The sequence below is a fragment of the Carassius carassius genome, chromosome 21, assembly GCF_963082965.1.
Source record: "Carassius carassius chromosome 21, fCarCar2.1, whole genome shotgun sequence".
Taxonomy (NCBI): Eukaryota; Metazoa; Chordata; class Actinopteri; order Cypriniformes; family Cyprinidae; genus Carassius; species Carassius carassius.
In genome coordinates, this window is record NC_081775.1 from 9,941,659 (window position 1) to 9,955,277 (window position 13,619).

The following is a 13,619-nucleotide window of genomic DNA, read 5'->3' on the forward strand; positions in this document are numbered from 1 at the left end:
TAGTGTGTCAGTAGGAAATATCAGTTTGCCATTAATTTTATTAATAATCTAGTGAGATTTTGAATGCACAAGCAGTCTGACAACGGCGAAATGAATGTTTGGAAATGTAAACTGATATTTTATACTGAAACACCAAAGTATATAAATAACTGGCCGAACACCATTCTTTAGTGAAAATACTAACGTGCCCAAGACTTTTGCACAGTAGCTGGTGTATGTATGAAGTACGTACGATTAAATTAAGTATATTTAAATAAGTGTTAAGTGTTCGTTCATATGTGTTAAGGGCTAGATTTTCGCTGGAGGAAACAGCTGTTTAGTGATGAGACAGTAGTTATGACAGTTAGCTGAAGCTAGAGATTTCAGTTCAGAACGTTTTAAATGTGGATATTTTTCTTACACAAACTCATCGTTTCACTTCAGAAGCCCCACCTCCCGCAGCCATGTGATGCACTTTTTATATGATGGATGGATGCACTGAGTCTCAACACCCATTCACTAGGTCTAGGGGCACTTTTCATTTTTGTGTGAACTAGCCCTTTAAGACAAAATAGACACTTCCTCTTCCAGGCCGATTTTTTACATTTTCTGTTGGTGGGGACTTCTTAATTATTGCCCTTATGGTGAAAGTGTGGATTTTCAATGCTTTAGCTGCTTGATTACAGCCAATTTCTATTTTGTGAAGCTCAACAGTCTTGTTCTGCACATCAGAACAAAATTTTTTTTCTCATTGTGATGGATGATTAAGAGAATTGGGCCTCTGTGATCCCTCATATTTATACTCATGGTCATGGTTGGATAATTTCATATTGTGGTGTGGTAAAAATGTACATTTTTGTACAATTTTAAGATCAAAAGGATAAACAATGCAGATTTATTTTCACAGTCTACTTTGCTCAGTTATACCAAGGGTGCTAATAATTCTGACCATGACTTGGGGGGGGGGGGGGGGGGTTATTGAGTGATTCAGTAAAGTCTCCCCTGTCTTTTGGCCACTATCCTACACAAGCTGTTGATCTTATGTGCTGGAATGTTTTGTGTTGGTTCTTCCGCTGATAGTTTGTGTAATGTGAGTCTTTATTTCCCTGTGGTGGGTTTTGACCGTGAGCTTCACCACCGGGGGTTGTTCTGAGTGACCGAGCAGCTGTACTGTAAATATTGGAAGTTCATATATCTGACAGATGAACATGGGCTTTGCACTAGACTTTCAGTGGAACTGCAGTTTATTGAACCAGTCTGACCTTTAAGCTGTATGTCAAATGTGCAACACAACTTCAAGAGTATCTGGCTGTGGACAGTGTATGTTTTAATATGGTAAATGGGTTTATATGATACCTATAATATGATTATCAGTTTTTAGGGAACGTAAGTAAGGTTTCAGTGACTTGTGCGGTTCTGGAAATGCTGAAATACTGGAATGCTCTGTTCAGGTGTGGTTTGTGTTTCTGTTTTTCTCATTGACCTGTATTTTGCTAGCAGATGTGACTTCGTCTCACAGAGCAGGCATATAGTCAGTTAGACAGGAAAAGACTGTCTGAATGACGTTTAAAATGACAAAACACTTTGTTTTTACACCTACGTTAGGTACAAGTTCTGCAAGCTCTGTTTCATAAAACTTTCTGAAATGTGTAATTAGGGGTGCGCGATAAATATCGTCCGATAATTAATGCCCATCTCGTCAGTAAAGCCGGTTCTCTAATCAGCGGTATATTCCATCAGGTGCGTGATTTCACATAGAGCAGCTATTACTACATGGAGCAGTTATTAACTGAGAAGATCCGCAAATCCACCTTCATTTTCAGCGTTGATTTGCGCAGCTTATCAGTTAACAATGGCTCCGTGAAGTAACAGCTGCTCTATGTGAAATCACGCACCTGATGGAATTTACCACTGTTGTGTACAAATATTTTCATCATGAAAATAGTGAGAGAAGCTGCAGGGGAGTTAAAATATAAATAGACACCACCAAACAATCAATCTGTGTAGTTTTACATGAATTTTTGGATATTGTGTAATGTCTGATTGAGGTTGATGCATTTTTCACTTTCCTAGTGGGTAAAAATTTTGTTTTCATTTATATTTTGCAAATAGAATGGAAAAACTGCTTGTTCACAATTTGTTTGACAGATTATTTTCATAATTCCTTAAAACACAGCTAGTTTGAACAAGTAAGTTAAACTTGATCATTAACTAGTTTTCCTGACTCACTCCCTTAATTTTTAAAGTAACATATGGATGCACCTTATATGGTTTTATAAAATTATTATTTTTATTTTTATTTATTTAATTTTTTTTGCGCCAATAGCCTTTGCTTTACATGACAGGTATAAACCATGATTTGCTACTTCCTACTGCTAGTCAAAGGCACAGTGGTTAACCAGAAAAATAAAAAATGGCACTTCATGCCCAAAAGGTTGCTGACCCCTGATTTTGATTAAAATCAATGAAAATGTTGGCTCAGAATTTTTTTTTCTGAACTCATACAGTACCATTTAAAAGTTTCGGGTCAGCACATTTTTATTTTTTATTTTTTTTTTTTTCACCATGGATGCCATAAATATCTGTGCATTAAAGATTACTTCCAGAATTAAAATTTACTGATAATTTACTCTATTAAATGATCTATTGTCTAATTAATTTAGACCTTCTTATCATCCAAGATGTTCATGTCTTTCTTTCTTCAGTCAAAATGAAAGGTTTTTGAGGAAAACATTCCAAGACTTTTTCTCCTTTTATAGTGGACTTCAATGGGGATCAGCGGGTTGAAGGTCTAAATTGCAGTTTCAGTGCAGCTTCAAAGGGCTTAACACGATCCCGGCCAAAGAATATGGGTCTTATCTTGTGGAGCAATCTGTCATTTTCTAAAAATAAAAAACAAAAAACACCACCTTTCTATTAGGGCTGGATGATTCATCGAAAAGTAATCGAAACCGAAATTCAGAACCTCTAACCGACTTAATTTGACCATGTCGGTTATTTCGTTTTTTAATCCTGTTTATACTTCCCCCTAAAAAACATACTATAGCGCGTGTGTAGCCACATGACTCCCCGTCCAGTCAGTGGCATAAAAGCAAAACACGGAGGTGAACGCTGGTTCAACACATAGTGATGGCGCGTGAGAGGTGAGCCTTGCGTCTTCACTAAACTTTGTCAGTTGTATTTTTTTTATGGTTTGGACATTCAAGCGATTAAATGATCGGATGTGTATTATTTTTTCGAGCTCCCATGTTCGCGCAGCTGCATTGTGGCACGAACACTCAAACAGCTGTGAAGATCGCGCGCACAGAGGAACGCAAAAACTAGTTGTCAGCGCTGTTCTGTGATTTATTACTAAAGTAGCTTAGAATCTCAAAACGTATTATAGCATATTTTTCTACTTTTGGAGGCTATTTACAACCCACAGCTCCACAATAATATAGAGACGGTATGACTAATTCACACACGCAATCACTCGTACTGGTAGCCTACTTGTGCCAATTTATCTTTATTTGATCTTTATTTATCTCTTACACCGAGCAATAATGTCAGATCGCGCTTTCAATAGGAAAAAATATCCCCTTTACTAGTCGATCTCAACCGTTTGGCTTAGGCCAGTCTAAAAAGACGCTCAGGACAGTTGACAGAATGCTGCTGCGTGTCGTCATGAAAGCGTATCATTTTCATGTGTTATTAAGCCTTGCCACTTGCCAATTTAACCATTCAAAAAACTTTAAAGCATTCGAACCCAAGGCACGGAAAAGCTGAACTGAGCAGCTGGTTACTCGCGCTGTGCTCGGTGCGCATGCAGAGAGAGCGCCGTGTCTCACAGACGGTAACACTGAACTGAGCTCTCCTTTGCGGAATTGCTAATGCAACCATTTCACACCACAGACCGAACACAATTAATCATTGCTTGGTAATTGGCCAACAAAGTATTGACTGTTGTATGAAGTTTTGTTTGATAGAAAGATATGTAATGGATTACAATCAAAGTTATCTGAAATTATCAAGATGAATTTGTTCTGAAAGTTTAACTCTGTTTAAGTTCTTGTCATATTTTATTACCATTTTCTAAACTATAGCAAATAAACTTATAATGTGAGAAATGTTGAAGGTGTCTGAATAAATGTTGGTTTGACTATGTTTAATTTTTACAGTGCTATTTTACATTTAATTATTCGGTTTCTGTACCTAGACACTTACAAACTTGAAAAAAGTTAAACTCTGTGTAAATAGCACAAACAAATAAACAGAACGAACATACAAATTAAACACTTTCAAACAGGGCCCACTGGTACAACCTGCACCGGGCCCTGCTAACCCCAGCTATGGCCCTGCTTACAGTACAAACCTTGTCAGTGAACTATGAGGGCAACAAAACAGAAACAAAATAATCGTTCATTAATCGTAATCGAGGTAAAATGTTCAATTAATCGAGGTTTTGATTTTAGGCCATAATCGTCCAGCCCTACTTTCTATACTTTTGACCACAAATGCTCGTCTTGCACTAGCATGAATGCTTGCATTACGTAATCACGTACACATGACGCAGGCGGAAGTACAGACCCAGTGTTTACAATGCAAACGTGCAAAGAAAGTCAAACACCCTTTGGAAAAAAAAGTAAAACTGATGTCAGACGATTGTGAAGTTGGAGGAGAAAATCAGATGTTTTCTGCCCTATCCTACCTTTTTGAACCGAAGTACACAGACTAAGAAATAACCATACGTGACATTTCCAATGTGATTACATAATGCATGAAGAAACGCATCGCAGAGCTAGTGCAAGATGAGTATTTGTTGTTAAAAAGTATATACATTTTATTTTTATTTGAGAAAATGACAGATCATTTCGCAAGATAAGACCCTTGTTCCTCAGCTGCGATCATGTAAAAAGTGAAGTGAAAATGACATGACATACAGCCAAGTATGGTGACCCATATTCAGAATTCATGCTCTGCATTTAACCCATCCAAAGTGCACACACACAGCAGTGAACACACACACAGACACACACACACACACACATACTGTGAACACACACCAAGAACAGTGGGCAGCCATTTATGCTGCGGCGCCCTGGGAGCAGTTGGGGGTTTGGTGCCTTGCTCAAGGGCACCTCAGTAGTGGAATTGACGGCCCAAGACTCAAACTCACAACCTTAGGGTTCGGAGTCAAAGTCTCTAGCCGCTAGGCCATGACTTCTCCATGTAGAGCCTTTTAAAGCTGCATAGAAACTGCAATTTGAACCTTTAACCTGTTGACCACAATTGAAGTCCACTATATGGAGAAAATTCCAGGAATCTTTTACTCAAAAACCTTAATTTCTTTGCGACTGAAGAAAAAAAGACATGAACATCTTGGATGACATGGGGGGTGAGTAAATTATCAGGAAATGTCCATTCTGGAAGTGAAGTAATCCTTTAAATTGTTCAAAAGTGACCTTAAAGGCTGTTCTTTTGCAGCTTCTGTTCATCAAAGTATGTTGAAAAAGTGACATTTTACCACAACATTAATCTGCACAACCATTTTCAACATTAACCATAAGAAATGTTTCTTGAGCAGCAAATCAGCATATTAGCATGATTTCTGAAGGATCCGTTGACACTGAAGACTGGAGTAATGATGCTGAAAATACAGCTTTGCATTTACATTTTATAACATATTCAAATAGAAAACCGTTATTTCTATAAAAACATTCAAATCTAAATAAACCCCAAATCTTTGAACAGTAAAGTAGACTTAAAGTTGCCAGTCTTTTGGATTTTATCGTATATTAATTTTCAATGAAATGTTTCAGTATTGGATAATTGTTGTGATAGTTTTAGTCTGGAGTCATTAGATTGGCACTGGGATCGAGTCCACGGACCACCTGGGAGTTCTTCTGGCCTTTTGACCTTGTAAATGTTTATGGTTGTGATGGCGAGCGAACCCTGGTCTCATCCCGGATCTGGTGCTGCTATGGATCTTTACAGTCTTTGTTTCTTTTTCAGTTTTTAAATGGCTTAGATTGGAGATGGTGGTTACCATGGTAGCGTGAGTTTTTCTATGCAGCTGTTCACTGCTGGAGGTTCGACAGCTGAATCTCTCTCCATCTGTCTGTCTCTGTCTTTAGTGAGCATTTCAGTGTGTTTTTTTGCAGATGATTTGTATTCGATTTATGTGGGTTTAGTTTGGGTCAGGAATCTATCCACGTTGCGTCTGAAGCGGAGGAACTGCTCAAATGTTTTCATTCAGTATCTCAAATATTTAGCTGCTGTGTTTTAGGTCTGCTGGCCGTGGAAGCACATGTTTAGTTTCAGCCCAGCTGTTTCTCTCTCTCTATCCCTCTGTTTCCTGTCCACTTCTGCGTTCCTTCTGTAGCGAGTGTGTAATAGGTCAGCAGCAGTGTCTGTGCTTGCGTAAGGGTCTCCAGTCTTTGTTTATGCAGTATGTGAATGTGTGTGTGTGTCAGTACTAACACTATTGTCTGATATGTTGTGTTCAGGCATGGCACGAGGTGTGCTGGTGAAGTAGCAGCGTCTGCCAACAACTCGCACTGCACAGTGGGCATCGCTTACAATGCCAAGATTGGGGGTAAGTGTGGCTGACTGTCTGATTTAGATCCACTGCTGTACCTGGGAATCCTGTCTTTTGTTCATATTCATGCACATACAGTGAATACAGTGCCCCTGTATGCACCCAGTACCCCACAACAGTAAAAAGTCAGAAATAAAACAAATTAGTATATGAACTGTCGTGACCAAAGGTGTTACATGAAATAAACTGGCTTATACATGTTCTTCAAAGTCGCTAGATTGCTATGATAAGATTACAGCTCTGCACACTGTACAACTAATCTATTTAGTAATAATTTAATAATTTTTGCAATAAAAATGTGCAGTAACCTTATGTCTGTTTGTTACCACTTCCATCCTAGTACATAGATGCATCTCATTCTATTCTATTCCGTTCTATCATCTATAGCACAACTGTACGTACAATTTATTTATTTTTCGATTTATTTTGCAATATTTGTCTATTTATATTTTACATATGTGTATTTTTTTGTGTGTGTGTGTTGTATCTGTGTACTGGAAGCTTAATGTCACTAAAACAAAATCCAATAGTTCATTCTAATTCTGATAATTATTAATTAATACAATAAATAAAGTTTTTTTTAAATAATTCATACATGGACTCAATTTATTTTTTAATGAAATCTTTCATGGAAAAGGCTTTAGTTCAGAAAGTTAAGAAATCAAAAGAAATATTTCAGTTAAGTGTATTTAGACTTTTGTCTGGTAGTAAACACACTCTTCTGCTGGATGTTGCCTGTAGGAATCACTCAGATAAGAGTTTTAAAATTGGGTACAAATATTTCTAATATTGTACTGATATTCTATATTCCTTTGCATGACTGAAAACCTGCACAGATGTCTTTTATAGATAATTGAAAATTTTTTGGAAGTCAACAAAATTAATTTTGGTCCTTTTAAGTTTTAAGTTGGGAATCGATACACCTAGATTCTGTGTAGCTGTTTATGAATGTAAGGACACATCATATTCAGTACTATTCAAAAGTTTGGGTTTGGTGAGGTTTTCGGAGGTTTTTGAAGAAATCTCTCATGCATGCTCAACAAAACTGCATTTGTTTGATCAAAACTACAGTAAAGACAGTAATATTGTGAAATATTATTGCAATTTAAAATAACTGTTTCTTTATTTAAATACTTAAATACTTAATGTAATTTATTCCTATGATACAAAGCTGTATTTTCAGCATCAATACTCCAGTCTTCATTGTAAACGGATCCTTAAGAAATCATTCTAATATGCTGATTTGCTGCTCAAGAAACATTGAAAATAGTTGTGCAGCTTATTTTTGTAGTAAATAAAAACAATGCACTTTATTCCGGATTCTTTGATTAGTCGAACGTTAAAAAACAGCATTTATTTAAAATATATATTTTTGTAACATTATGAAAGTCATTACTGTAACTTCTGATAATTTTAATGCAATAAAAAAAATTCTTACTTTTGAATGGTGGCATATGTATACACACCCTCTAATCCATCCAAGCCTAATTATTCAGGGCTTGCTTAAGCTAGATAAGTTGACTAGTAATTTAGACAACATCCCCCCCTGACTAGTTCAGCTTGGAAATGTGTAGTTTTGCACATCTGTTGCATATATTTTTCCTGCTGAGGTTTTCTCTGGGCTTGTCCTGCAGGTGTCCGCATGTTGGACGGAGATGTGACCGACATGGTAGAGGCCAAATCACTGAGTCTACACCCTCAACACATAGATATTTACAGTGCCAGCTGGGGTCCAGATGATGATGGCAAAACCGTGGATGGGCCTGCTTCCCTCGCCAGACAGGCCTTTGAAAACGGCATCAGACAGGTAAGCATCATCTCAGCATGTAAGGAAGTTTATATGAAATGTTACGGGTTTTTTTTTCAGAAATTGAAAGTGTCTTTTTCCATATGATGTGGCATTCATAAATCAGCAAGTGTAATTTTCAGGTCATCAGTCACGTTTTTCCAGCAGTCTGGCCCACCGAGGGTGTTTTCCTTTCCTTCTCACACTCACCACCTGCTACGCCAGTGAACTTTAGAACAGTATTTTAGTTTATCTTCCTCGAGTCATGAGTCTCAGTCAGTAATTGGCCTTTATCTTGTGCCAAAGGTGTGTTTGGAGTGGTTTAGGCATGTTTCAGGTATGTGAGACTCATAGACATCAGGTAATACTGGTCTCCTCTCATCAGAAAAGGCTGGAGGATAATAATGCTTGGAAAGTAAATTGTCCTGATGCTGTTAGTTGTCCTGTGTTAAATAAGTGTTTCAGGTCAGTCAGTTAAAAAAGTTTATATTTATTTATTTGTCGACTTTATTTGATTTGTTTTTTAGAATTGAGACAGATTTCCACTATCGTAATGCATCTAGATGACGTTTGTAAATTATTCTCAATGATTTGCGTTCAATTCTCTTTACTGTAATATGGCAATGAAAACCATCCTGTCTGGAAATTATGTACTTTTTTAATAGATATATATTTTTAAATTAAATGAATTTAATGTACGTAGTTTAACCACCATTGTTGTTAAAACTATTACATTTAAAAGGTATCCATTTAAACTGATTTTATTTAAGTTAGTTGGCTAGGCAATATTGTAAGTTTTAAGTTCATTTAAATACAAAAATTATTAAAACTGAAATAAGTAGAAATATTGCTAAATAGATATATAATAAACTTATAATAATGACTCCGTTACTAAAACTTAAGTAAAATTCAAATGAAAACTAAAAATATATTTATTACAAATATATGTATTTGTTCAAATATATGAATTTAAAATACCACAATACCACAAATTAATTGATATAGAATCTATTTGTTGGTTACAGTAATAAGAAGGAAAATGGAGGAAAAAGAATGGGTTTAATATACATGTTCTCTTAAGTTTTTTTTTGTTTTTTCTCTTCACAGGGCAGGAAAGGACGGGGCTCAATCTTTGTTTGGGCGTCAGGAAATGGCGGTCGGAGTCGTGATCACTGTTCATGTGATGGCTACACCAACAGCATCTACACGATATCCATCAGCAGCACGGCAGAGAGCGGCCGCAAGCCCTGGTATCTGGAAGAGTGCGCGTCCACCCTCACCACCACCTACAGCAGCGGAGAGAACTACGACCGCAAAATCGTAAGTTACCAAGAAGATGCTAAAACTAGATCTTCAGCACTGAGCAAACTTGCTTTTCATAAAACAGGTCTGCTGCTTAATTGGTTTGAAAACTGTCATCATTTACTTACCCTTAAGTTGTTCCTAACTTGCAAGAGTTTCTTTCTAATGTTAAGCACAGAAGATATTTTGAAGAATGTTGGTAACCAAATATTGATGGTGGCCATTGACTTCATACCATTTTCTTCAATACTAGGAAAGTCAATGGCTACTGTCAGCTGTTTGGTTACCAACATTCTTCAGAACATCGTCTTTTGTGTTTAACAGAAGAAAGAAAGTTTTTTTTGGGAGGGGGTGGGTTGTAGTCTTAGAATAAGTGCAAGAAAAATCCAGGCCCCTACATTTTCCCCAAATGAGTAGAAAATCTATATTAATCTGTACTAAAAAATGAGCTGAAGTTAAACACCTGTGGACTGCACAATATCTTTAAAGTAGAGATGCCTCTTACATTATTTTTCCAATTTATTGCTGTTGCATTTTCATTGGTTTCTTTGGCCATGCATGTGTGTTTGATCTGCTTTGCTGGCCACTGTGTCATGAGAGCATCCTAGTGTTAACCTCTGTGGTTTACAGCCCACACACAGTTTTACACACTCCTCTGAGAGTTACAGAGTGATGCTTCTTCCCTGTTTCTCAGCTTGTCTCAGAGCGACGTGCGAAATTCCACACCGGCTTTCAAACTCTTTTTGCAATACATGTTTACATTCTGAAGCCCAGTGTTACAAACATTAGAACAAAGACATTCTCTTTGTTGTGATCTCCTGCAGTTTTCAGTTAATTCAGCTCAGAGTACAGTTCACTGAATTTCCAAGTTTTCGCAACATTGTCCATTTACTTATTAAGTTTATTATCAACCCATCCAGAGTTATTGTCATTAAAGGCATCTATTTCAAAGGTAAATATTAGCAGTGAAAATATTTTAGACAGCTGTAAGGGAAACACATTTTTGGCAAGAATGTTGATTGTGTACTGTTAATATCATAGTAATGTATAAAGCACAGCATACCCAGAAATCAGCTTTCTATTGGTCAACATGGTGAATTCATGTGATGAACTTGAAAATCTTTCCCTCCCACATGAAACTCTTGTTTGAATATTGAACGACTGGATTATGCTTGCAGAAAAATGGTGAGTGTGTCCACACTAAAAAAAAAAAAAGAAAAAAGAATTTTCTATGATTAAAAACTTGTGTGCTTTGAGTGAAATCACTGTCGTGTAAACGTACCCTATAACGTTCATGTTGCAAAGGTCCTTGAAGTGCTTGAATGATTATTATTCAGTGTTGACGTAATTTCAACTGAAACAGGAAGTCCGCTTCCAGGAAGTCCCCTTTTTTAAATAGCCAATAGAATTTAATCCATATAGCATTCTGTATAGAATTCAAATGGGATCCGATATGTTTTGTGGTCTGCACCGACTCGCACATATGATCAGTTCATGTGAAACCATACTTTATTCGCCCCATCGAAAATATATTTACACTGTCTGTGAACTATGTGCCCTCACTGTACAGAAAATATAAATTCTGTGAACAAGTGACTGATTTCAGCTTCAGTTTCGGCATCAGTTTGTAGTGTAGGAGGATGGGACGCTTCAGATGCTAGAGAGCATCTGATTGGACAGAAAATCTGATGAGAAGCTGAGGTGCAGGGTGATGTCATCAAAATCATTAATCCATATTGGCGGAAATGAGAGACTGTAAGATTTCAGTGCTTATGTCTTCTAAATGTAAATGTCATTGTTTTGGAGCAAACTAAATTATAGATAACCTTAAGACTAACATATTCATACTGAAAGCCAAACAAACTTGATTTTGATTTCATTGGGACTTTGAGACTTCTGATCTGATCTATTTTAAATAAATAAAACATAACTGTCCAATTAGACAGGAAGGAGGTGTTAACTTATGGCTGGTTTCCACTTAGCGGTATGATTCGGTAAAGTACTGTGCGGTATGCAATTATTAGCGTTTCCACTGTCAGAAGTTGTGAATGTAGGGCCCTATGAAATCCATTTAATTTTTTCCCAAATTCCGTTTTATTTTTTTCAAAATTCAGTTTTTTCCGTTTTTATTTTTCTGGATTCCATTTTTTTTTCAGTTTAAATTTTTTCTACTACTTTTTCATGGTTAAATTAAGTTCTATTAATCAAAAAGCAAGTCTAATTCATTAAAATCATACAACTTCTACATTTTCACCTCAATTTATTAAAAGTTTTACAAAAATTACATATTTATGGACCTATGAAATGTTTTATTTTTTATTCATCATATGTTTTATTGTTACCTAATTCTGTGTTTTAGCATGTCTAATTATTTAAATGCATAAAAACAACTTGCATTTATTAAATTTTTTCCTTAAAATAGTCTTATGAAATGTTTTCCCCCCTCAGAAATTCTGTTGTGTATTTGCATTCTTCTGGTTATCAAATGAAGGCATAAGACATTCATTTAATTTATCTTTTAATTATTGAAAATTAAGCAAACTAAATTTTTTGGTACACAAAGGGGATTTACTACTAAAAATAAAACATGGAAGAAATGTTGATGTGATTTAAACTTTAAAAAATTATGTTTGATTCTTTTAGTAGTAGTAGTTGTAGTAGTAGGCTATGTACATTCTGCTGAACATTTATGGCAAACACTTGTCTTTAAACTAAAGTTTAAAGGACTTTTATTTTGACGGGTTGACGCAAATACCTTTACAGTTCTGTGTATGTGATGTGACGCTAGTTTTACTCAAATCAAACGGTCAAATGCTCATGAAGTGACTCTCAGAACAGTTCTGGAGATGTTCTTCATGTGTTCACATCCTCATTTAAAGAGACAGCAGAAGCTGAAATCACCGCGAGTGTCACGCGCTTCCGTGTGTTTAATGAATGAAGCCTCGCTTCTGCGCCATTCATTAACACAGACATGCAGAACATGCAGGATTCATATTTAAATAGACTTTTCCGGCTTAATATTTACAGATATTAGTCCATATCGCGATTTGTTGTAAGTGCAATTAACAACTTTTGATTAATTCATTCAAAATTTGGCAAATTCCGTGACATTCTGCGTTAAACTGTAAATTTCCGTTTTTATGACTGGATTCTGCGATTCCGTCCGCATTTTCTGCATCGCAATGCTCATATTCCAATCATGTTCAATTGAACAAGAGTGAATGGTTTGTCCGTCTTTTTTTTTCTTTTCTTTTTTTCATTGGTGGTGTTGTAATGTATTGGGAAGCCATAATGTGTGTCAACAGACACTCCTAAAATCAACCAACTACTCTTTATTTTTAAATCTTACATTTATAGCAGAGTAAATCTGAAATCAATCACGCAGCTGAAATTAGAGTCTCATTTAGTTGATCCAAATGAATATATTTCAAAGATTTTATTGCATGAATCTCACAATATTCAAACTGATGCTAACACAGTATCTGAGTGGATCCATTCCATGCTGCTGAATCACAGATGCATAAAAGTGGTGGTAATTTACTGCTAAGTGTAGCACAATGGCACATTTATAGCACATTTCACTGTCAGTAAGTACTCCAGTATGCTGAAGTGCATTTAACAAATAAAACTAAAATGTTCTGCAGAATTTCTTTTTGGATTAATAATAGTGTGTGTGTAATTAAAGCAGCAGATGCAACAGTTTGTGGCCCTGTGTGAGACGGGATTAAAATTAATACACTATATAATTAACTACACACTATAAGTAAAGTAATAATTTTCAAAAAAGCAAATTATATATATATAATATTTTATATAACTAAAATTTAACTAATATCAGAATACAATAAATCAATGCATGTAACTGTCTATCACATACTCGCAATGTATGAGAGTGTTGTGTATTATAACAGGAGCGGTCAAGTATGGTTATTTCACATCATGCTACTCATTCGCACTGTCAATACATGTTCACTT

At 36.0% G+C, this 13,619-nt stretch overlaps 1 protein-coding gene across 2 annotated transcripts in view; it reads left to right on the forward strand.

The window, feature by feature from the left end:
- The window catches only part of LOC132097503 (proprotein convertase subtilisin/kexin type 5-like), a 57,477-nt gene that overhangs the window by 22,599 nt on the left and 21,259 nt on the right, over window positions 1-13,619 (forward strand). For both annotated transcript variants that reach the window (XM_059503245.1, XM_059503246.1), the window contains exons 6-8: window positions 6,465-6,553; window positions 8,191-8,363; window positions 9,450-9,662. In XM_059503245.1, the coding sequence (XP_059359228.1) occupies window positions 6,465-6,553; window positions 8,191-8,363; window positions 9,450-9,662 (475 nt within the window). The remainder of the gene's footprint in view (window positions 1-6,464; window positions 6,554-8,190; window positions 8,364-9,449; window positions 9,663-13,619) is intronic.